General features: G+C 37.3%; 1 protein-coding gene across 1 annotated transcript in view; it reads left to right on the forward strand.

The window, feature by feature from the left end:
- The window catches only part of dph1 (diphthamide biosynthesis 1), an 84,467-nt gene extending 61,774 nt beyond the window's left edge, over window positions 1-22,693 (forward strand). The window contains exons 7-12 of the mRNA XM_044031254.1: window positions 1,975-2,043; window positions 2,376-2,532; window positions 5,130-5,230; window positions 14,660-14,738; window positions 18,976-19,110; window positions 22,292-22,693. Coding sequence (XP_043887189.1) covers window positions 1,975-2,043; window positions 2,376-2,532; window positions 5,130-5,230; window positions 14,660-14,738; window positions 18,976-19,110; window positions 22,292-22,378 — 628 coding nt within the window. The 3' untranslated portion in view covers window positions 22,379-22,693. The remainder of the gene's footprint in view (window positions 1-1,974; window positions 2,044-2,375; window positions 2,533-5,129; window positions 5,231-14,659; window positions 14,739-18,975; window positions 19,111-22,291) is intronic.
- Window positions 22,694-24,660: the final 1,967 nt, after the last annotated feature.

Genomic DNA, 24,660 nt, shown 5'->3' on the forward strand with positions numbered 1-24,660 from the left:
AGAACGTTGTATAAATGTTCCTTCTGTTTTACATTTGTGGTTGTGTTATTTTTAATAATATTTTTAATATTTTATATTGGACTTATTAAGATTAAGATAGTCCTATATTAGTCCTGCAGTGGGGGGATTTACGTTGTCACAGCAGCAAAGACGGTAAAGATAAAGAGAACTAATAATAAGCAGGCATTATGTGAAAGTACAATATAGAAAGAGGTGAAAGGTCACAGCCAGCGAGAGTCTCCTTGTCACAAGTCACATGAGCCTGTATGTAAGATATATACATATCTATATATACATATGTGTGTATATATGTATGTGTATATACATATATATGTATATCTATATATCTATATATCTATGTATATATATATATACATATATATATATATATATATATATATATATATATATATATATATATATATATATATATATATATATATATATATATATACACATATATATATATATATATATATATATATATGATGTTGCGGGCAGCTGAATTCTGGTCCAGTAGATATAGATTTTCTTTATTGTATACAACTCTCTACTCTGGTGGATGAGATATGATATTGTAATAAATACAATCAAACCAAAAGTATCACGTCAGGGTGAGACCTCAACTCACTCTTGTCTTCAGTGTTGAGCCGCACAAACAGACCTGGGCTGATCCTTAAGTTTTGGAGGAGACTGTAAGTCAAACCACCCACAGCCTGAGCCGCTCTAAACACTGACCAATTAGTGGCTTTTTAATTCCATGTTGTGTCTCAGTGGGCCAACTGAGACCGTGCAGTAATGAGTAGGAGTTCTGACCCGAGGCCCTCGGCACTGACAGCATGATTCTCCTCAGCTTCTCGCTCTGAACGAGCTTAATTTCACAGCGTTCTGCCTCATCTTGGTTTTTTTGTTTTTTTTGCCTTTATGTTCTCGTGGTGCATGAACTCGTGCTCTGGTGGATCCACAGAACCAGACCCTGGGTTAATTGGAAAGGCTTACTTTCTCTGTTAACAGCATGTTTAAATCATTGAGGTCATATTGTATATATATACCTGGTTGGCAGAGATGAGCGAGTCCTCTACCTCAGCCTCAGGCCTCTCACTCTCTCTCCATGTTTTATTTCTTTAGTCTTTTGTTAGAAGAAAAAGGATTTAAATTTAATTCATATTTTCCTCTCTACTCTTGTTTCTTCCTTTCTTTTCCTCACCCTGAACATTGAATGAATGTGTTTAGGTGAAGCCAGCTGCAGGGCACTGTTGATTTAAACGTTTCTAGGGAGCACTGTGTAGTTCTTTTCACAACCAATGAGACTTGAAGGTGTTGAAGAATATGTCGATTTTCGTGAGGATATATATATCCGACTTTGAACTTTGTGGTCATGCCTAAAACGTCTCAAAAATAAGAATCTACTTTGTGTTTTGAAATATTTCAATTTCCAATTTGAGGCAGATCCAATAAAATTTCCATGAGTAGAACACATGGAATTGTAAAATTTGGTGTTTACTGTTGCCACTAGAGGGCGCGCTGTTTAAAACTGAATATTCCCACTTGGACGTCTTCAAGGCAGGACTGTTATCAAACACATCAAGTTTGCTTCAGATTGGACCTTCCATAGCAGAATTATACCAATTTAGTTTGGGTGCGTTTTTCACCGCAAAATATGTCGCCCCCTAGTGCCTACACTGTGTGACATTAAGTGAATCTTTTGATAACTTTGAATCCTTATCTTGTCCACAGTGACATCACCAATTTTGAAGTTGATCAGTAGTTGATAGAGCAGAAAATCTGTGGGAGGAGTTTATTCAAATACCACATGTGCAAAATCCGCCAAAATGGCTGCTCGATCCAAAATTGTACACCTTCCTGTTGGGTTTGGGTTTTGGGTGTTATAGACTTTTTTGTTGGTACTGACTTCATACACATGTGTAACAATTTTCGTGCATGTACGTGAAACTATAAATTTTTTTTTTCCAGTTATCTGGGAGATGGAAGATTCCACCTGGAGTCCATCATGATCGCAAACCCAGACATTCCTGCCTACAGGTATTTTTCCTTGTAATTTATATGTCAACATTATCAAATATCATCTTATAGAATAACTGTTTCCTTTAATTTGGGAGCAATTCAAACTAAAACATGAGGAAAATAACAGGAGAAAAGTTAATAAAAGTCAACGTTCACTTGTTACAAATTCAGTTTCAGTATTCACTCTCTTTCTAATCTCATGGATCCTCTTATTCTAAAGAAAAGCAAATTAAATGCTTAATAATTTGTCCTTTCTTACATTTCTCTCCTTGTAGATGATGATCATTTTTGTGGAATTCAAACGTCCCATTTGCACATTTTTACATCTCTCTGTCGTTGTTATTTCACAGATATGATCCGTACAGTAAGATCTTCACCAGAGAGTTCTACGACCACGAGGCCATGCGTGCACTGAGGCTCCAGGCTGTCGACAAGGCTCGCTCGGCCCAGAGATGGGGTCTGATTCTGGGCACGCTGGGTCGACAGGGCAGCCCTAAAATCCTGGAGGTGGGAGAAACTTTTCTGTATGAGGAGCCACTTTTTAAAGAGGGCAAACTACTGTGTCTGTAAGAGCCATATAATTTTTTTAATTGGTAAACAAATAATTTCCATTGATAAATTCATTAAAACATGATTTTTTATCCTTGTAATTTAAAAGATATATATGTAAATCTTAACTAAAAGTGTGGGAATAGGACATAGGGCATTTTGGCGATTTCACACCAATGGTATTTGAACAAATTTGTCCTCGTTTGAGCTTATTTTCACTTAAACTGAGTTTCTTTTTGGCTTTTCTGAGCAAACAGGAGACGTCCTCCACCTTTTATAGCTGCTTTATAAGAATGGACAGAACACGTCAGTAAATCCACACGTCTTTATCAATAAAGGATAAAGAGTTTTGCACTTGCTGTGGCTGCCCTCTGCAAACCTGAGGAGAGAATAGAGGAGATTTCCCTGAACTGGGATTATATTTCTCATGTGGTCATGTCCCCCCCAATTCTTACTTGGAAACATTTATTTAAATGTTTCTAATTTGCCAAATCTGATTTCTTTGCTCCATAAAACAAAGACATCATTAAATCTGATCAAATCAATATTTCTCTAAGGCTGGATGATATGGTATATATATAATCTGTGTATATGTTGAGCCTTTTTCATCTGTATTACATGATATTAAAATACACACTTATTATTACCTTTTTATTCCAGATAAAACCTGCTTTATTTCTTTAAATGAAGGATATCCACATGTGTTAGAAACAATAGATATGGTCAAATTCTGCTATAACACAAATAAGTATAAATTAAACAAGTGTATGAATGCAACAGCCTTTAAAACCAGGAACTGTCGTCACAGATCCTTTATGATGTGTAGATGAGGTTACAGTCATTGTGCACTCGCACAGGAAATACACCAGGACGTCGTCTCCTCTGTCTTTCTTTAATAACAGAGTGAGAGCTGTCTCTGGGTTTTTCTTTGTCTCTCCGTCTGTGATCTTCATAGTTTCAGCACAGACGGTGACCCGAGGACTGAGTGTGTTTGCTGATGATGTCGTTTCTCCGGCTTCATCAGGCTTTAACCTCCAGCCCTCATTTAATGTTGAGTGTGAAGTGATTGTGAGAGTCAGCGCTTTTCAGCCTTCAGGTGTTTTACTTTGCCAGAAGAGAAACACACTCTCTCCCACTTTGCTTTGGAGGGAGTTCAAGTTCTTACTCGCTCCTGTTTTGTTTGTGACGCACTCTCAGCGGCCACTTTATTAGGTACACAGGTGAGCGAAGGGAGTCGGTATCAGTATCAGTCCGATACTGGTCAAAATCACTGGATCAGATATCGAGCATCCTATATATCACATTTTTCACTATGCACAGAGTAGCAGTAAAAGTGTGAATAGAAATCTTTTAGCTGAGTCATGTTTGGGCTGTTTAGTTCTTCTTTTTGGGAGAACAATATTTGTTACACGGTTGGAGAATTACGTCTTTGGAATGACTCGGCACAAATGTGTTTTTAACAGCTTCATAAATGGTCTAAAATGAAGGTGTTGGACTTATATATCGGTAGATACTCGAGTTTGTGATATCTGTATTGTACCATCCCTAACACGGGATATAGCGGGTCACTTTTTATTGCGCAATTCGATATTCGAATGACCGAGTGGAAGGGAGTTGTGCTTTGAGGTGTGCAGCAACATCTGAATGACCTCCACGACCTAATACATTTTAATTTGGTTGATACCAGTAGATTATGATTTTCTAAATTAAATATAATCTTAGACGGAGCTCTGTGCCCCTCATGTGATCTCTGGTGCCCCCCTGAGGCCAGCTTGAACCCCAGGTTGGAAAGCATAGGGATAACTTCATGTTGCTAACATCAGGACACAGAAATAATCTGGCTCAATGCTCTTGTTGTATTTAATTATTTGTTGTCTTATTGTTCTGATGATGTTTCCATGTGACCCAAATTGTCCTTCAGACATTATTACGATACCTTGAACTTTAAAAAGTTGCTACATTTGTGCACAAATTTCCTCCTGTTAAGATTTTATTTTGTGATTTAATTCACGGTCATTTATTTAAAAAAGTGATTCCTCACATAGAAAATATGAGAAACTCTGTCCTTCAATGAACGTGTGACACAGTGACAGGTTGAAGCAGAGAACCACTGCCCTTTTTTGGGCATCTCATCCCCACACTTCCCTGAGGAAGCCTCGGGTCAGAACAGACTGGACAGAGATCCAGAAAAAGGCCCAGAATATTCTGCGGGGATTACAGATTCTCAACTCAGCCTGAGAATGAAGAGAGAGTGAGAAAAAAAAGTGGATTTATCTGCTTCTTCCCTTAAGTTTGTCTTCTCAGTGTGGACTTGGTGCAGGAGCAGAACGTACATGGACGGATCTAAGAGCGTCGGATAAAACCCGTCTCTCTGCTTGAACAAAGTCTTCACAGTGACACCCAGATTAGGAGATTAGCTGTATGTTCTGCTGGAAGTCGTGCACGATGTGCAACTTTTATCGGTGGAGTCTGAGAGCAAACTGTGTTTGATGGTTGGATTCCAGATCTTTTCATTGATCCTTTTTACTTCACACTGTTTTTCCTCCTCCTCTCAGCACCTGGAGACGAAGCTGCAGTCGCTGGGAAAAGACTTCAGTCGAGTTCTTCTGTCCGAGATCTTCCCCAACAAACTGGATCTGATGTCAGACGTGGACGCGTGAGTTTTTACCATAAACACTCACACTTTACACCACTCTGACACAAGTCTGTGCGATACACACACTATACGGTATATATATATAATTATATAATATCTAGTCTCGTAGGCGATTAATCGTCGCAATAGAAAAACACACGTTCAACTTTTAGTTTATTCATTGTGACCTAATTAACGAGATAAATCATGATGTTTGGTGAATTAATCAATAGATCTGACTTAGTTACTGACTTAACCACTGACTGACTGACTGACTTACTTACTTGCTTATTTACTGACTCACTTACTTACTGACTTACCTATTTACTGAGTGACTTAATTCTGACTGACTTACTGACTTAATTCTGACTTACTTAATGACTTAATTACTGACTGACTTAATTCTGACTGACTTACTGACTTAATTCTGACTTGACTTAATGACTTAAACTGACTACTGACTGACTTACTAACTGACTTAATTCTGACTGACTTACTGACTTAATTCTGACTTACTAAATGATTTAATTACTGACTGACTTAACTGACTTACTGACTTAATTCTGACTTACTTAATGACTTAATTTACTGACTTAATTCTGACCGACTTACTGACTTAATTCTGACTTACTTAATGACTTAATTCTGACTTACTTAATGACTTAATTACTGACTGACCTACTTACTGACTTAATTCTGACTTACTTAATGACTTAATTCTGACTTACTTAATGACTTAATTACTGACTGACTTAATTCTGACTTACTTACTTGATGACTTAATTACTGACTTGTTTAATTACTGACTGACTGACTTACTTTCTGACTTAATTCTGACTTAATTACTGACTGACTGACTTAATTACTGATTACTTACTGGCTTTTTTAATGTATGTTGTGTTTTGAATGTGGAGCCAAAGACATTTTTTTACATTGTGGACAATAAAGTTTAACATAACCTCAATTAAAATGAAGGGAAACACAAAATGAAACTGAAATGATTTACAGCAACATTTGTGAAGGCATGAGAGGACGTTTAGGTTCACATTAAGTAGTCCATGAATTTGAGCATTATTCATTTTTCATTTTTATTCATTGCCTTGTGAGTATTGATGTGAAAATTCATCCATTTAGATCTTCTTTTCCTTTAATTCTTCTTTTATCAAAGCGAGACAGACTTAGGTTTGTGCGTCCTTGGTGGAATCATGTGCTTTACTGAGTGTCGTTCTGCTTTGCACCGAAAGACTTGGAAGAGTTTCATATTTTTCTTTTCCTCCTTCCTTAAATTCCTGCTGCACTAAGGGTTTTTTGTTAATTACTTCTGTCGGTGTCTCCTTGATATGAAGTATTACTTTATGCTTCACATTATAAACCTCAGCAGAGCAGCTCCTCACCTAAATGCCTCATTGTTGTCAATCTACATTGAAAGCATCATTGGATCCATCAGTAGAATTCACTTGTGCTAAGTCATAAGCTTGTGGATGTAGAATATAAGTTCACGGCTTCACAAACAGAATGATGATAGTTGTATGAAATCTAACAGCCTGCTTGACACAGTCCATTCATCTAAGACGATAAGGATACAGAGAAGGACCGTCTGTACACGGATACATCTTTTTCAAATGCTTACTTTTCATTGTGTACTTTAAAGATGAGGTCAGAATATAAAAAAAAGAAATAATAAATCAAACTTGCTCTTCTTTCAAATAGCATTTATAGCCTTACTTATAGCCTTCAGGCTTTATATTCTGTGCATTTATATTTATAAATGCGTTTTAACGGATAAACCTATAAAAACTCTTTTCCCTCTTAATTTACTAAACAATTACCGGACACAAACATGGATCTGTGATTATAAATTTTCTTTACAATCACAGAAGCAGAAACTGATTATTACCAATCAATGATTAATCGACTAATCCAGCACTAAATAGATAATAGCTTATATAAATATTTGGCTAGTTATCAGCAATCTTAGATAGGTAGTTGGCTAGCTAATAGCAAGCTTATATAGAAAGTTGGCTAGTTAATAGCAAGCCTGGATTGGTAGTTGGTTGGTTAATAGCAAGTTTAGGTCGTTTGCTAGTTAATAGCAAGCTTAGCTAGAGAGTTGGCTAGTTAATAGCAAGCTTCTATAGGTAGTTGGTTAGTTAATAGCATAGATAGTTGGCTAGTTAAAAGCAAGCTTAGATAGTTGCCTAGTTAATAGCATAGCTAGTTGGCTAGTTAATAGCACACTTAGATTGGTAGTTGGCTAGTTAATAGCATAGATATTTGGCTAGTTAACAGCACACTTAGATTGGTAGTTGGCTAGTTAACAGCACACTCAGATTGGTAGTTGGCTAGTTAACAGCACACTCAGATTGGTAGTTAGCTTGTTAATAGCACACTCAGACTGGTAGTTGGCTAGTTATTAGCACACTCAGATTGGTAGTTGGCTAGTTAATAGCACACTCAGATTGGTAATTGGCTAGTTAATAGTATACTCAGATTGGTGGTTGGCTAGTTAATAGCACACTCAGATTGGTGGTTGGCTATTTAATAGCACACTCAGATTGGTAGTTGGCTAGTTAATAGCACACTCTATAATTCAGCCCTGGCTAGTTAATTCAGATTGGTACTTGGCTAGTTAATAGCACACTCAGATTGGTGGTTGGCTAGTTAATAGCACACTCAGATTGGTAGTTGGCTAGTTAATAGCAGACTCAGATTGGTGGTTGGCTAGTTAATAGCACACTTAGATTATAGCTTGCTTGTTAATTATAATATCAAACAAATGAAAGACAGTAGCAGTTGAAGCAGTTGTGTTGTTGTGCAGCAGCAGAAACTGTGTTTATTTTTAAATCATAAACTCAGAGCAAGGATCTTCAGAGAAATGTCAAGTGTTCAGGCTTCACTGTTTCACGTTTTCTCTGATAATCACATGACCTCCGGCCTGAGGAGGAGAGGTGAGGGTCAGGGAGACGCTGAGGGAGCATCAGCTCCACACACACACACACACACGCACGCACACACACACACTCTCCCTCAGATCAGCCTCTCACTGTGCAGAAATGAGAGGTGTGAGGCAGGAGTGGGTGAGAGAGGGACAAAAGGTCTGTGAGAGAAGAAAAGTGAGTTGGAGAGAGTGAGAGAGAGGTAGTGGAGGAGGTTGTGTTTGAACTGCGTGATCGTGGTAACAGACTATTTTTTTCTTCATACATTTTCTTTTTCATTTTTTTTTGGCTCTCCTCTTCAGACCGATGTACGAGTGCAACTCTACAGTGATGTAACTCAGGCACGATTCACAACAATCACAACAAACCCTCAGGAGAGACTAATAACATCTGAAGTATTAAGTCTGACCTGACTGACTGACTGACTGACTGACTGACAACATGATCTAATTTCCAAGATCACTTTCCCTTTTCCATATCTGCTCCAGAAAATCATCTCCCACTCGACCTTTAATGACCTTTCATGGCGCTCCTGCAGAACTAACGCAGCCCACACTTTAAGAATCGCTGCAATTAAATCTTTATTTATTTATTTATTTATTTGTTTATTTATTATTTACTTTATTTCTTTTTAAACCACAGGGTGAACAGGAGTGCAGTACATACACATCTACAATATGAGGTCGATACGTTTAACAATACACAAGTCACACCTAAACTTATAATTCCAAAATCTACAGAATCTACATATAATTCCAAAATCTACTTATAATTCCAAAATCTACTTATAATTCCAAAATCTACTTAAAATCTACTTATAATTACAGAATCTACTTAAAATCTACTTATAATTACAGAATCTACTTATAATTACAGAATCTACTGATAATTCCAAAATCTACTTATAATTACAAAATCTACTTATAATCTGCTTATAATTACAGAATCTACTTAAAATCTACTTATAATTACATAATCTACTGATAATTCCAAAATCTACTTATAATTCCAAAATCTACTGATAGTTTTTTATTGTTTTATATACTTAGTGACCTTTAGGGATCATGAGGCTGGTGCAGATCAAGATTATGAAGGCATTTAAAAACAAATAAAGAATTTTCAAATCAAACCGGTAGCACACAGGGAAAACAGAATCAGTGTAACGTGCTCATGCCTCCGAGCCCCGCGTCAGTCGGCGAGCAGCGGAGTTTAAATAAATAAAAGAGAAAAGACAGAATAGGACGGAGAGGATAGAAGACGGTGGACTCTGGTAAAAGAGACACATTAGTGCTCAGATAATGTACAGAGACGACGCTGAGGCTTTTCACTGTCATTAAACACACACACACACACAGCTGCACCATTAGCATATGCTCTTAAGTGTGTAATTAGAAAGTCCCCGAGCAAGTTTCACACTATTGTGTACACACACACACACACTTATCTCAAGTAGACCTCAAATGCCACCCGCTACATTTACAGCCTTTTATCTTTCTGTTTAAATTTTAATGCCCGACTCATTGAAATCACATCGCCTGTTTTAATTCAATTATTTCTACCATTAAAGGTGCACTCCCACCTTTTTTCCGCTGCCCCGCGGAAAGGTTAATTCTTTGTTGCTTTAGTCCGTGATTTTGAAGGACGGTGAAGTGAAAGTTGTGGAGTTTTGTGTCAGAGTTACAGCAACTGAACTGCAGTGAGGAGTCATGTGACCTTATCTGCATTTATCGCATCCTTTTATTCTGCACGTCTGTGTGTCTTATAGGCATCAATTAATTAATATATTCATTTTTAGATCCTAAAATATAAGTGGGTGGAGCCTTCTGTTTGTTATTTACCTTGATCTAAATGTACATAGATCAGGACAAAATGTTAGTAATAGTTTTTAGTATTTGTATCAAATATCTGTCAAATGTACAGCACATTTCATATAGAGGGACAACTCTATGTACTTAACATGAAAAACTAAATAACAGTTAAAAGTCTGTCCAAGAAAACCCATTTAGATTATAAATAAAACAGCGTAATGAGAAATGGAGACAGAAAACAAAAAGTCTGACTAAAATGGAGCAAAAAATATGAAATCACAGCATAAAACGGTACTTTACTTTTTTTTAAATTATTAAATATATGCAGTGCAGCAAAAGAGTCAAATGTAAACTGCTTTAAAAGATGCTACATATATGAGAAAATAAATGTTTTTAATCCGGTTTTACTCTTTTCTATCTGTTGACACTGAGCAGGTGAAAAGACATGATAAATCATATTTGAATGCAAATTTTACAGACAAATGTGCACAAACACAGACAAAAAGTTGCAAAAATTTGCTAAGTGTACGTCAACAAAAAAAGATATAAAATCTTACATTAATAAAAAAAATACAAAAACATGTTACATTACAAAAAACATAAAAAAATGTTTTTCCACGACCAAAAAAACTGCCACAAGTTATTGTAACGTTACACAAAATGTGACAAAAATAAGATTAGATATTTATTTTGTGGACATTTGCAAAGTAAAACAAGAACAAAAACAAGAATCTTATGAAAATGGAATTCTTATGACTGGACAGATGCAGCTCCCCCTTGTGGCCCTTCATAATAAATCACCAGGCCTGTATGATGGTGACAGTTAAAATTTGTAATGATTTGCTCCATTTACAATTATGTGATATTGGAATTTTTAAATTGGGATTTGTTTTGCAGTTTTAATCTTTAGTAGAGAGTAAATAAAATGTGTTCTGTTTTAAGGATAATACCTGGAATCCTGCCAGTGTGTGTTTTCCTGAACTGCGTCACTCACTCCCTCATTCATTCATTTATTCATTCATTCATTCAGTCAGTCTCTGTGCTAATATTAGAAGCTTCCCCTCCAGCTGAGTTTAGCAGTCGAAGTTGACTCCTCAGGAGAATCCTCCTCAGAGTTCCCCCTCACTGACGTCAGCCTCACTCTTCTACTACGTCTCACTACATCAAAACAACAACATCCCCAGAATCATAAAATACTGTCGGTGTTCAGCGATCAAACGGAGCAGAGCGTCAGTCAAATGAAACCCTTTTGAGAATAGATTCATCAGTTGGACTGTTTCAACTTCTTAAATGTGAATATTTTCTTGTTTTTTTTTATCTTTACAACTGAATCATTTAAGTTTGTGGACAAAAACAAGATATTTGACACTTTTGGGGAATAAAAGTTCAATATTTTATGGCCCAAACAAGAAATGATTTGTTGCAGTCCTGACTCCAGGTTATACAGAGTAGTAGAACAGTTCTCTGACATTCAGCTGTTTGTTTAAAGAAATTTGATTATTCACGTAGTTCTAAAAAGTGAATCAGTTACTTTGACTATTTATTTTGATTTTACTAAAAAGATGCACAAACAAATCTTTTTATCAAGGGTTGCATTTAAAAAAAACCATCTTTCTTCTTCAATGTCAAACCCAATTTGTGGTGCATCTGTGACCACAAGGTGGCAGCAGGAGACAGCATTTACTCTGTGTTAGCAGACCTGATGAAATTTACGAGGTTCCTTGAACGCATCTTGAAGCTTCTTCCTTTAAGCTCAACACGCTGTGAACCCTGCGTTACTTTCACCAGCTCTCATGCACTGGCATTTAGGATATTTGAATATTTGACGAAAATACACAGTATAAAATATTATATATGTGTATATATACATATATATACATATATATTAAAATTTTATTAGAAATGTTAATTTCTACAGCTTTTTTCACCAGTTTGTTGTGGACTTTTAGGACATATATTGGAAACTAAATATTGAAGTAATAAGGGTAAAGGGAAGAAAAACTATCTGCCCACCGATGGTTCGTCGTACTCATAAAGGCTGACATTCAGTTCTGGCACACAAAGGTCAAAGTTCATGCATGTCTACTCACATACTGTACATGTGCCGGCACACACATGTAATTAGTTTAGTGTTTGCAGCGTAATGTGTTTCACTCATGAAACAAAGCTGATGGATTTAAAGGTCACGTTTCACTTTATCATGAATCTGAGTGACTATGAATTCACTGTTCAGAAGCAAAATGAGGGTACATTTATGAAGCACTTTCATTATTGAAAGAAAATTGTTTTCTTAATTAATCTGACCATGTTTTTCTTGATTTAGAAAATGTTGACTGAAAATGTTGCTGAAAGCTGAAAAATAATCATTTACTTGCTGCAGTCCAAGATTCAAGAGACATTAAAGAAAATACACTGAGACAGAATGAAAAGAAATCAATATAAAGTCACAAAATACAATACATAGCATTAAAGAGGGAGAAAATACAATGGTTGTTTGATTTTGGACTAAGCATACGTGATGTACAATTTTGGAAGAGATGGTGGACTACAATTACAGCTATTGTACACCTTAGCTCCTCCCACTAACCTAAAGTTGCCGCGAACTAATAGGAACCATGGCAACTGCTGCTGATTTGGGCAACACAATGAACAAACTTGCACGTTGCCCTTCACCTAATAACATCAAAGGTCCACTGTGCACTTTATCTAATAACATCAAAGGTGCTTAAGGCCCATGCTGTTCACATTTAAACACACCACTTAGACAATTGAAATGGGAATTAAAAAAGTTTAATGAGTCATCATGACTTAAAACCAGTGATCCTGGACTGCACAAGTCTAAAAATGTCTGATCCATCTGAGCTAAAAGAGAGGACAAAAGGATTTGTAAATGTTTTGTCAAAATAATGTGAAGGTCGGACTCCTTCACTGTGTCTCTTTAATGCAGAAATGTCACGTATTATGTCTTTAAAACTGCAGTGGGTTCAGTGTTTTTCACTCCACAGTTTCCTCCTGTGTCATCGTGTTATTTGAAAATGAGAAAATGTGAATTTTGTCCAGAGGCGGTGAAATAGTTCAGTGGCAGAAGAGACAGAGAGAGAGAGAGAGACAGGGAGAGGGAGAGAGAGAGACAGACACACACACACAGACAGGAAACTGGAGAAGACGGTTGAGACATTAAAGTTCAAGCAGAAAGTTGTTGTTTTTTCTTTGTTTTTCAAACTTTCATCTTCATCATAAACTGATAAACTCTTATTGACATTTACCTCCCGTGTGTGCGTGTGTCTGCGTGTGTGCGTGTGTGTCTGGTTTTGTTGTGTCTTTTTATGCACTGCACTTCAATTTGTTTTTGTCAATATTTTCTGATGGAGCTCCATCATTAACATCGTAGTGACAGAGCAGAGATGGAGGGGAGGGGGAGGGGAGGGGGCTGGATCTAGCATTGATCTGTGAAAGATAACCCTGTAGCCTCGCTGCTCTTTTTTTTCTTTTCATTGTTCATTTTTTCCCTCCAGCTGTTTACTCCTCTCTCTCTCTCTATCTCTCTCTCTCTCTCTCTCTCTCTCTCTCTCTCTCTCTCTCTCTCTGTCTCTCTCTCTCTCTCTCTCTCTCTCTGTCTCTCTCTCAGCTGAATCTTCCAGAGTAAACACTTTTCTCTCTGACAATCTTCCTCTCGCTCGTGCCTCGTTATCCCTCCCTCCTCCTCCTCTGTTTTCACCGTCACTCCTCTATCTCTGTATATCTATGTCCTCTCCTCTTCTCCTCTCCTCCTTCACCTCCTCCTCCTCCAGCAGCAGAAGCAGAAGCACCACCCTGTCTGCCAGCTATGTAGGCCTCCTCCGTAGAGACCTGGCTGCTGCAGCTTTTTTATTCACACTCACCTATTCCTCTCCCTCTTTTTCTACCACTGCATTCCTTCTCTATTCATTTCTTTTTCTCTTTTTTTTTTTTAACACCTTGTTCTGTTAATGCCTCCTCCTCCTCCTCCTCCACCACCACGTGTCCTCCCTCCTTCCTTCCTTCCCTCTCCTTCTCCTCAGACTTCCTCTGCATTCACACGGCGTCGCTCGGTTGCAAATCAGGACAGATCACAGATGCTGGAGATCAGGTTTAGAGGGAAACGCCCGACTCTCCTCTCCTCCTCCTTTCCTTTCCTCTCCTTGTCACATATCCTTGTGCAGCGTGGAGTTACAGATGTGCTCTGACTTTGTAATAAGCTGTGAAGCGTGTTATTTTATCTGTAATTCTCAGGTTAATCAATATTCAATCACACACACACACACAAGTGGATCAGATATTTACTGATTCTTTGAATTTTTGCCCAGAAACAGAATCAAACTCACACAAAAGGCTCTGATTCAATGACATAATTTAGATTTTGTCTCATATTTAAAGGCACAGTTATTGCTAAAGTGTCACAGTTGTTGTAGCTGAATATTTACTGTAGTTATTAATTAAGAAAAATAAGGTCTAATTTTCTGATAATTACACATAACATAAAAAAACAAGAATTCCTAGAATCAGGTGATTGTGCACTTTAAGGTAAATGAAGAATAATGATTATTTTACCTTAAATATCTGCCAGACCGAAACAGTTTTTACATAATGGACCTTTAAGTTATAATTTGTTGTTATTGTGTGTGATCATGAAAATAATCCTATAATATTTTAATACACAGATTTGTATCTTGTTGTCGTCGTCACAGGTGGGTCCAGATCGCTTGTCCACGCCTCTCCATCGACTGGGGCTCCGCCTTCTCCAAACCTCTGCTGTCTCCATATGAGGTAAACACACACACACACACACACACGTCCAGTTTAACGCAACATCAAAGAACATAGAGTAGCTGCTACAGTGTTAAAATGAGCGCAGGTTATTTTTGTGAAAATGATTTAACTGTTATTAATTTAATTCATGTTCCATATATAAAATGGTGATTTTATGACTTCATACTTTTCTGTCTAACGTCACTCCCAAGACAACTCAACTCTAATGGTCAAGAACTTTGATTATTTATCATATTTGATTAAAGGATGAGTCGTTTGGTTCATAAAATGTCAGAAAATATTTGTCAGTTTTTGCCAAACTCTTGAAATCTGCTTTGTTTTTGTCAAAAATGATTCAGTTTGAATGATTTCAAAGAAAAACAGAAAATACTCAACATTTAAGAAGCTGAAAACTCAAAAATATGTTTAGTTTTGTGAATGTATAAGTGTATATATACATGTAAGACTAATGAAAATGAAAGACCACAATTTATCACCGAAAGTGATTATATAGATTATATACCTTTGACAGTTTCTGCCAAATGAAAGAAATTCCACCTACTTCTAAGATAAGATAAGGTTAAATAGTCCCTTATTAGTCCCCCAGTGGGTAAATGTACATGGTCACAGCAGCAAAGACAGTAAAAATAAAGCAAATTAATAATAAACATGCATTTCCACACGTGTGAAAGTAGAAATATAGAAAGATATTAACAACTCTATGGGTTCATATTTATGGTAAAAACACAGATTTACTCTTTCGTTATTTAAAAAAGAAACTCAAACTGATTGATTGATTATTAAAATGACTTGTATCAATCATCACATGCACACACACACACACACACACGAATGCAACTGCACTAGTGGCAGACTAGCGCCCCTTGCTGGTCACATGAGCCCATAACCCTGCTCTCGTCTCCCTCTCTACTGCACCTGCCATGTTTTTCTAAAAGCACACACACACACACACACACACACAGAGAGAGAGAGAGCTCTAACGTGATGAAGATCCATTTCAAAGAAAGTGTTTGTTTTTGTGCCACAGCAGCAGCTGCTGCTCATCTGAAATATAAATAAATATAAAAATAAATCAAAATAAATAAAGAACAGCTTGCTCTGTGATGGATTTGGCAGTTTATGTGTTATTATATAACCTGGGTGGTTATTATATGCTGTCAACTATTCATTTATTCAATTTCCCTCATAGATTTGAATCTTTTTTTTTTTGTTTTAAACGACTGTGAGAGGAAATGTAATCTGGATTATTATTTTGCTGCTGCTGTTTTCACAGCCAGTACCATTTAGAAATAATGATAGTTTTCACCTGAGGAGAGAAAGTGCTGATGATTTTGTTGGTGTTGTTTTTGACTGAGGTCAAAATCGCAGCGTGCGTTTAAAAGAGGTCTGAATGTTGTCAGGAGGAAACCACTAATCTGGTTTTCTTAATCCTTTCTGTGCTACAGCTCACTTGTGTTCTGCCCGACAGCTGTTTGTGTGTGTGTCGTGATAATTTGCAGGTGTGTGTGTGTGTGTGTGTGATCTTAATTCAGCCACATCTCTTCTCTGTGAGTGTTATTCATCTCAGTGAGCTGTGGCATTAAGAATGAAGAGGAAGAGGAAGGAGATGAGGTGGGGGGGAGTGAGTGGTTGTGTTGTGGGGGGGGCCGCAGCAGCAGCAGCAGCAGCAGCAGCAGCAGCAGCATTTATTTTCAGTGCGTCTCATGTTATATTTATAGTCAATAAGACACACTCGGCTCTGCTCTCAGAGCAGGGATTAGCAGCAGAAGCTAGTTTCTACTGAGAGAGAGGGATGAGAGGAGGTGGAACAAGGTCAGAGGAGACGAGGTCAAGAATTGTGAGATTAAAGTCAGAATAATGAGATTAAAATCAACATTTTTTTTATCAAAGTCAAAATAATGAGATTAAAGTCAAAATAATGAGATTAAAGTCATCCTTTTGAGATTAAAATAATAATTTTGAGATTGAAGCCAGAATTTTGAGATTAAAATCAGCATTTTTTTTTATCAAAGTCAAAATAATGAGATTAAAGCCAAAATAATGAGATTAAAGCCAAAATAATGAGATTAAAGCCAAAATAATGAGATTAAAGTCATCCTTTTGAAATTAAAACAATAATTTTGAGATTGAGGCCAGAATTTTGAGATTAAAGTCAGAATTTTGAGGGGGAAAAAAGTTTTTTTAATATTAAAGTCAGAATGAGATTAAAGAATAAGAATAGTAAGAACACAGGGATACATAATAAGAATATTGAGGATACATCCCTGAGTTCTGTTATTTAAATCATATTTTTGAGCGAGGAAGAAAAAAAAACTCAAATTCAGATGAAGCATTTTGAGATTAAAGGTCAAAATTCTGCGCATCATAAATTGCAAAGCAGAACAGACTAGACAAATTGTGCAATCTCAAACTCAATCTCCTGCTCCTATGAGATTACAGCAGTCGAGTCGTGAGATTTGAGCTCTGAAAACAGGAAATGACAAAAATAAAAAAAGATCAATCTCAGGATTTTATGATTCGATTTCAAACAAATGAAAATGGATATGAATCAGAAAAGCTGTTGATTAATCCTGTCACTGAGGCTGTGTTTACTCATGTGTTCACTCATTCACCTGCTCTCTCTCTCTCTGTCTGTCTGTCTCTCTGTTCTTCAGATGTCAGATTATCACGCCGCTCACTCGCTCGTGTCTGTGTGGTCTCATCATAGTTTGTGTGGATTTACTGCAGAAAACATGAATAAATAAATAAATGAAACACCCCAAATCCAGGAGATTAAAACATCAGGGATCGGAGCCTCAACCTTGATCATGAAATATAGACTTTTTTTTCCATTAACATTTTCATGATTTGTGATTTATATCAAAACAAAAAGAGTGTGGATATCAGAGATTACTGAATTAATCTACTACTGCTTTGACAGCGGTCCGACTGTTTATTTTATTTGAATTAAAACAAGTTTCTGGGATTTTTCAGCTTCTTAAATCTGTTTTCTTTGCTCTGTAAAGCAAAACAAAACATTAGAACTGAATCATTTTTGGGTTTATGGACAAAAACAAAGACATTTTGAGAACAACAAACAGCAAACTGGTTAAATAAAGCGTTTCATTGTAAAGCGCGCAGTTAAAAACAAAAAGCAGTCGAGATTGTGTAATGAAACTCTTAATTTACTCGTCTCCTCTGCCTGAAACAAAACTGAGAAATAAAAATAATAATAATCATATAAATAAAGTTTATTGTCCACAAAATGGGAAAAATTTGCATTTGGCTTCACAGAGTGGTGAAATGTATTAATAAAATGAAGGAGTTAAAAACCAATAATTAAATTAAATTAAATTAAATTAAATTAAATTAAATTAAATTTAGATAAAGGTCGAGCAAAGTCAGCGACAGACTTTCACAATAAGATCATTTTCATCTCAGATTAACACGGAGCGAGAGATAAAGTCGCTCTAATTATTATTATTATTATTTAGTTATTATCGACAGTAGAACAGTGTTTCTGATGTTCCACCAGAGGAAGCTCACGTACCACAGTTTGAGAACCGTGGTCTGCATTTCTCCATTAATTGAGAACTTTTTGATAACATTAACAAACTTCTATTTTAGTTTTCCGCTCGGGACTCAACTCATGTGCGAACTTTGCCTGATTTTTTCACGCTACAAGTTGAATTTCCTCGTCAGAAAAATAATAATATAATGTTTGTAGAACAGTTCGGAGATTAAAATCATCATAGTTGAGATTAAAATAAGAATTTTGAGATTAAAGTCAGAATAATGATTTTAAAGTCAGCATTTTTGAGATTCATGTCAGAATTTCGAGGATAAAACCCTGAGTTCTGTTACTTAAATCAGAATTTTGAAGGGGGAAAAAAACTTCTTCAACATTAAGCATTTTTGTATTAAAGGTCAAAATTCTGTGCAGCATAATTGTACAGCAGAACAGACTCCACAAATTGTGTAATCTCAAACGCAATCTATCACTCCTACGAGATTACGGCGCTCGAGTCGTGAGATTTGAGTTCAAATATGAGAAAAGTATGAATATAATAATATTTGTAGAACGTGGAGCGGCCTTTGCTTCACTCGGTGCTCGGATCACGTTACCAGAGGAGGAGAAACAGCAGAGCAGAGTCGCGGCTCAGATGCTGCTGATATTGCACTCCTGCCTTGTTCTTTTCTGTTTTGACATGATTAGTCACTGTTTTCTCTCCCTCTTTGTCTCTGTCTGTCTCAGGCTGCTGTGGCTCTACGGGAAGTCGACTGGCAGGAAAATTACCCCATGGACTTTTACTCCAACCAGAGTCTGGGACCGTGGACGCCGAACCATCCTGACCACCAACCTGCTCGACCCGCACGCAGACCTGCACAGGTGAGCAACACAGGGCTCATTTAAAACCAAACACTTACCAGGTCAAACAAAAAAAAAGAGGGAAAAAGTAAAGTTTTTATTATGTACATTAATATAATAAAATTGAATAAAATAGAATAAAATAGTTTAAAAGAAGTAAAACAACTCGATCAGACACGTCGGTATTTGTTGATGCCTGGTTTTCGGAACGCGAAATCCCCTAGTTAGGAACTCGTAGTTTCTCTACCACATTTAAATGTTCAGCTGTCTGTCTTTGTAAACAAACACGTGATAATGATTTATTTAATAAGTGTGTATGACTCCACTACACTAGGTGGCGCTATGCCTCTTTAGTTGCAGCTGGTTTGTGTAGAGCTTTATGAAACCGGTTTTATATTTTTTCCGAATTTTGTTAAAAATGTTTCCTTAAATACTCAGGGTTCCCATGTGTCGTTGAAATCCTTGAAAGGTGAATAAAAAAGTTCAAGGCCCTTGAAGGTTTTTGAAAATCACCCTAAATAGACATGGGTCATTGAAAGAGCTTGAATTTTCTAAGTAAAGCAGTGAAAATGATATTTAGGTAAATGTCTGCCTCGTCATTGCGACGCCACCTACTGTTTCATGCCCTGCGTTACTTGATGTACGTAGACGAGGCCTACGCAGGACAAACGTGGAGACATAATTGTTAGTCGTGTTGTCTCTCTCCGCTGTTGATGTGAGATGAGCGAGTAAAGTTAAAACAAGAGAGAGAAAATGACGACGAGATGTCTGGGGAAAAGAAAAATTACAACATCTCAGTCTCACCAAAGACAAAGACTGACTTTGACCCAGATCCTGAGGACAATCACTTGTCCAGATGCAGAGCAAATGCTGCAAATCAATATAAGTGGACGCCATCATGGAAGACGAGCTCTTACAAGTTGTCCTCCCATTTTAAGCTGTGTCAGCACATTCTGTCCTTGAATTTGAGTGAATTGGTCCTGGGAATGAATTTGATGTCAACCAATGTGTGGGAACCCTTTTTATACTAATTCTAATATGGTTAGCATTGCTACCGCCCAATAACAAAATAAAAGTGCTTGTTTTGATATAGAATGGGACATAAAATACATTTAAGATGCAAAATGAATCTGTCAATATGAAAAACGTCTGTCATTTGTCAGTCACTGACAATGCCTGCCAAATAATGAGCTGTTCCCTAAATCCACCAAGACAATGCCTGCCAAATAATGAGCTTTCGTTTTCTAACCATCAAGAAAATGCTCAAGCAAATAATGAGCTGTTCTCTAAATCCACCAAGCAAAATGCCTGCCAAATAATGAGCTGTTCTCTAACCACCAAGAAAATGCCTGCCAAATAATGAGCTGTTCTTCTAAATCCACCAAGAAAAATGCCTGCCAGCACGAGCTGTTCCCTAAATCCAACTATCAATGCCTGCCAAATAATGATGTTCTCTAAATCCACCAAGAAAATTGCCTGCCAAATAATGAGCTGTTCTCAACCACCACAAGAAATGCCTGCCAACAATGAGCTGTTCTCAACCACCAAGAAATGCCCGCCAAATAATGAGCTGTTCTCTAACCACCAAGAAATGCCGCCAAATAAAAGAGAGCTGTTCTCAACCAACAAGAAAATGCCTCAAGCAACAATGAGCTGTTCTCTCAACCAAGAAAATGCCTCAAGCAAATAATGAGCTGCCTCTAAATCCACCAAGAAAATGCCTACAACAATGAGCTGTTCTCTCTAAATCCACCAAGAAAATGCCTCGCCAAATAAAGAGCTGTTCCTCTAAATCCACCAAGAAATGCCTGCCAAATAATGAAGCTGTTCTCTAAATCCACCACAGTGCCAACAAAGAGCTGTTCTAAATCCACCCAAGAAAATGCCTGCCAAATAATGAGCTGTTCTCTAAATCCACCAAGAAAATGCCTGCCAAATAATGAGCTGTTCTCTAAATCCACCAAGAAAATGCCTGCCAAATAATGAGCTGTTCTCTAAATCCACCAAGAAATGCTTGCCAAATAACAAGCTGTGGACCTGACTCTGTGCTGTTGTCTCAGGTTCTTCACTATAGAAGGCAATAGGAAATACATTTATGGATTTAACTGTTAGCTTAGCCAATAAAATAACTCACATAAATGGGAGGGTTGCTTCAGGATGCTCCTCCAAATAATAACGCTCAAATTAAAAATTTGCAAATCACTGAAAAAGCAGGTGATTCCCTCGAGAGGGAGAAGCAGAAAGAAAGAAGAAAACCACTTAGCTTAGCCATTAGCTCCTCCACAGTGAGGTGGTAAAAGAAACATCACGACGAAAACATGTTCAAACATGTCACTCGTGATTAATAAAGAAAAACACTCATCGTACGAAACAAAGAGTTTTGATTTCATCATTAAAAGTGTGATTTTTCTTAATAGGAAAAAATAAAAACATAATAACAACAAAGCGGTTAATTAGTGATAATGACCACAGCTGAGAGGGAAACAGTCAAACTCCTCTGTGTGTGACGTGAGTTTATCTTTGCATGAACCCACACTGACACCTAGTGGCAGAGTGACAGCAGGACATGCATCCGGTCATGAAGTTTAATTTATTCTTCTATCAATCTTCATTTAAACTCAATCAATCTCTATTTAAATGGCACTTTTCTTACATGTAACTCACCAACTCTTTTGATAATCCTCTTAAATATTAAATTAAATATATTTTCTGCTCATTGTTGGTTTGAGAGCATCATTATTTCCACGTTTGACAAACACGGATCAATATTTTCTGACATTTTATGAACCGAACGATTAATCGAATGAAAATAATCACCCCTAAATACAGTTCACTACGACAGCTAAGCTGAAAAGAAGGCTACCTCACCACTAAGCATCAGTTTGATGGTAAATGTAGATTATTTATAGACATAGATCGATAAAATAAAGAAATTAAATAAGCAATGTAATGATAAACAATGTAATAAAATAAAACAACTGAATAGGTGAATAAATCAAATGTGTTCTGACCTTCACTCTGAATGTGCATCACAGATTTCCACATTTGTTGTCAGAGAAGAAAAAAGAGCAGAAATCCAGACAGATATTGTGTTAATTGCTGCTTTGTGAGTTCTCTGTACAAAAAGCCATGTTAGCACTAATCTGTGTGAGGCAGCTGCTGTCACTGTTCCAAGTGTTAATGCTTGTCCCACCGCCTGCAGAAGCACGGCTCGCTGCCAGCTCCCCCTGCTGCTGATAAGCAGTGCGGACAGAGCCAGTGCGCCCCGTGTGGCTGCCAAGGGGATTGACACACACACACACCACTCACACACACCGTGTGACCAGTGCTCCAAACGGCCAAACCCAGCGGAGGAGAGTGGTTTTTGTTTTTTTTGTCCAGACTGAGGATAAATAATACGTGGACGTTTGTGGACTCTGGGAATCAAACGGACAGACTTTGTGTGGTTTGTTTTTGTTGAGCTGATGCATGAAAACAACGTGGCCTGAGAAGAAGGACTTCAGGCAAAATCGCTTTCATAAAGCCCTTTCTTTCATGTCCAGTCCCCGACAATCGTGACACCATCTCTCTTCTCGTCCAGTCCCAAATAAAACCAAAAACCTGATCCCTGCCTTTTTCTCACTGTGTGAATATTTTCTGTGCCGCATTGAAACCAGGAGCCTCTTTCTTTTATTTATTTTTTTGCCAGTCACGACTGCTCTCCATCCTCATCATTTATTGATGCAGGAGTCTGTCAATAAACAAATAAATGAACAACCACACACACACACACACAGGCTGCAGCAGATTGACAGCGTTGACCTCTGCTGACCCTGAAAACCTCGGCAGGTTCCACAAACACAGTCTCTTGGGGGCGTGACCTTCACTCCTGTTGTATTGTCTTGTTTCCAGGCTTCACTTTATAGTCCGATCCTCCTCCTCCTCCTCTCCTACTTTCCTCCGCTGCGTCTCCGTGGCAACAGAGAGCGGTGTGGTGCTGTGGTGCAGCACGTCCCGCCGTCTCATGGCGTTCCTCACATGTCCCACCACGAGCTGTTGTTTGTGACTGCTGTGAAATCACACTCTGGTTAAATGACTGCAGCATATTTTAAGTATTCAGGTGATTCACGTCTTTATTATTTATTGCTGTGCACTGATTATAGTTTATTTTTCATTTAAGGCAGAGGTCAACCTCAAAATGACCACTGAGAGACAAAGTCCAACTGTGTCGGGATAAAAAAACAACTGTCTATCATCATATTCTCTTTATGTAGCGAAAATGCCATTAAAATAAAATAATGTTTAAGATGTGAAATGAATCTGTAAATATGAAAAACATCTGTCTGTCAGTCACTGCCAAATAATGAGCTCTTCCATACATCCACCAACAAACCAACTGCCAAATAATGAGCTATTCTATACATCCACCAAGAGATTGACCACCAAATGATGAGCTGGTCTCTACGTCCACCAACAGGTGGACTGCAAAATAATGATTCAAAACATTCACAAACAAACAAACTGCCAAATAGTGAGCTGCTCTATATATCTACCAGGAAACTGCCTGCCAAATTATGATTTTTTCACTAAATCCACCAACAGGCTGACTGCCAAATAATGACAAATAATGACAAACCACAAAACCATTTGCCAAGTAGTGAGCTATTCTATAAATCCAGCAACAGATTGACTGCCAAATAATGAGCTATTCGCTAAATCCCCCAAGAAACTGCCTGTCTGTGTTAGATTTTGTAAAGGGTTTCATCAATTAGTAATAATTGATATCAGACCTGAAAAATCTATATCGTCGACCCTTATTTATGAACGTGTGTGTGTGTGTGTGAAAACAGTCTGGATCAGTAGTGAACTTCTAAAATTGTTTTAAATGGTGTTGCAGTAACTGTTTCAAACACTAAAGGTCACTGTTGTACATATTTTACTGATATCTTCATGTTAAAAATGAATGAAAATTTTTTCCAGAGCTCACTCTAAATGTCTCTGTCCCTGTCCTCTGAAGACACACAGTCACTGAGGTCTGGACACCAGGTGGAGCTGTTGCCTGTCTTATTCACCCTCTCGTGATGCATTCATGTCACACTCAGTTAATAGTGAGAGAGAGGCTTTGCTGGTCATAGTGAGTGAGTATTTGTCCTCACACTCTGTCTCTGTTATCAGAGGACATTTTCCTGGGGACAAGACCAGTCTCTAACATGATTGTTAAAGATGTTAGATGAAGCACGAGATTAAGATAGATAAGACTAAGATAGATATGTATATATATATATACAGTATATATGTGTATATATATATATATATATACATACATATATATATATATATATATATATATACATATACATATTGTTGTTGTTTTTTTACTGCCTCATTATTAGACTTTTCAGGACACCAAAAAAGGCGTGTCCTCCACGTGATTTTCTGTTGTTGTTTTATCAAGGCTTGACATGGATGGATGATGCTATTTAGCTAGCTAGCAATGTTAGCTAGTTAGTATAGATGGTTGGATGCTTGTTAGCTAGCTAGCGTGGATGAATGATTGTTTGCTAGCTAGTGTAGATGAATAGATGGATGGAT

The sequence above is a fragment of the Solea senegalensis genome, linkage group LG8 (genome assembly GCF_019176455.1).
Source record: "Solea senegalensis isolate Sse05_10M linkage group LG8, IFAPA_SoseM_1, whole genome shotgun sequence".
Classification (NCBI taxonomy): domain Eukaryota; kingdom Metazoa; phylum Chordata; class Actinopteri; order Pleuronectiformes; family Soleidae; genus Solea; species Solea senegalensis.